This window comes from Phytophthora infestans, genomic scaffold (assembly GCF_000142945.1).
Source record: "Phytophthora infestans T30-4 supercont1.41 genomic scaffold, whole genome shotgun sequence".
NCBI classification, from domain to species: Eukaryota; Oomycota; class Peronosporomycetes; order Peronosporales; family Peronosporaceae; genus Phytophthora; species Phytophthora infestans.
The window spans coordinates 1,087,291-1,088,792 of NW_003303718.1; the positions used below are offsets into that span (position 1 = coordinate 1,087,291).

A 1,502-nucleotide genomic window follows, 5' to 3' on the forward strand; every position below is an offset into this window, starting at 1 on the left:
ATTTTTTCCCCTGGGGAAACCCAAAGCCAGAAATTCCAAAGGCCCACATTCGAAGTTGGTTCGGGCGCGTGTTAAGATTCTTCATAATAAGGCTTATGGCGGATTCCGCTTCCTGAATGGACTGGATTGAGCCTGAACCCGGGAGTTGGACTTGGAGCGGGAGAAGAGCGAGATGAAATATTGGGTCCCCAGGGGGGAAAACCAGCCAGAAGGAACAGGCGTGAAACTTTTGGAGGCGAATTGAGCCATTGAACTAGACAATTTTAGGTCTCTCCTTTTTCATAAAGGCCCCCAGCGATTTTGGAATTTACCGCGGGAGGGAGATTGAGCCAGGACGTTTCCATCTTCCACCAACCGAGGATTCCCAGCCTTCCCAGCAAGTCTTCTGGCGGACAAGCAGAAAGCTGCCACAGCTGTCTTCTGGTGGGCAAACTTACGAATTGCCCCCCTTTTGAGGGATAACTTCCACCTGCGGTGGAGCCATTCTCCCGCTGTTTTTCTTTTTTTTTTGAGGCGGGCCCCCCCCCACGTTGCTGAAGTATAAACTCGTTCTCGTGAAGCTGGAGCATACGGCTGGTCTTGTCCGCTCTCAGTTTGCACGTCTTGCTCTGTTGGGCCAGCATCTTCTCCACCGGATCTGCCTTTAGTCGCTTTAAATTCGCTTCGTCGTCCAAGGCCAGCGGGCGCTTCTCTGTTCGTTGAACAATCGCACTTCCTATATCAGAAGCGTCCGCACTGTCGCCGATGTCGTCCGACGTAACACGAGGGCGGGCGGAGGGTCGAGCTTCGAACACAGCAGTAAGTTGGTAGTAGTAGGGGCATCGCTTCAGAATCTCGCCGCTAAGGGTTGATTCACTCGTGATTCCGGCACCAGCTTGCGCCTGAAAGTCAAGTGCCTCCTGAAATTGCTTCTCAATCGTGTTTATTTTCTCACGAACGTCTGCGGTGGCGCGATTCGTTATCCCAACGGCGTTCAGCTCGGGTACGATTTATTTTAGCAGAGCTTCTTTGGTGTTGCCGCTGTTGCGATCACTGCCCCGCCACTTGTTGTAGCTTGTCTCAGTCGACAGCCATTCCAACACGACCTGCAGCGAAGACTTGCCGTCGTTCACTCCATCGCGATCCCGGAAGATGGGCTTCCTCTTGACGCGCGCTGCCTTCCCGCTCATTAAGATCTTCGTGCGCTTTTAAATATGAGCCTCTTGGATTCCAAGCCATCTCTTGGAAGAAAAAGCTTAGATGAAATCGCTTGGAATTTAAGACATTTTTGTCCAATGAGATTGTCAATCCATCCTTGGAAATACGACTTGTATCCAACTCTGACAACCACTATTACGGTATTTAGTGTGGGTGGATCATTATTATGGGTGCGTTAAATAGTATAGCTCACACTAGTTCTGCATTTTGACCTTCGTCGGCAAACCCACATTAATAATAAACCCACAGTAAATGTGTCTTCAACTAGGCTGTAGAGCTTCAACCGCGCCGACTTGCGAACTCAA

General features: G+C 50.4%; 1 protein-coding gene across 1 annotated transcript in view; it reads right to left on the reverse strand.

The window, feature by feature from the left end:
* PITG_16125 (uncharacterized protein) overlaps positions 1 to 1,169 on the reverse strand; it is a gene marked incomplete at both ends in the record, with an annotated part of 1,721 nt that extends 552 nt beyond the window's left edge. Inside the window, 3 exons of the mRNA XM_002897850.1 lie at positions 48 to 253; positions 438 to 940; positions 1,034 to 1,169. Of these exons, the coding sequence (XP_002897896.1) occupies positions 48 to 253; positions 438 to 940; positions 1,034 to 1,169 (845 nt within the window). The remainder of the gene's footprint in view (positions 1 to 47; positions 254 to 437; positions 941 to 1,033) is intronic.
* Between the last annotated feature and the right edge of the window lie 333 nt (positions 1,170 to 1,502).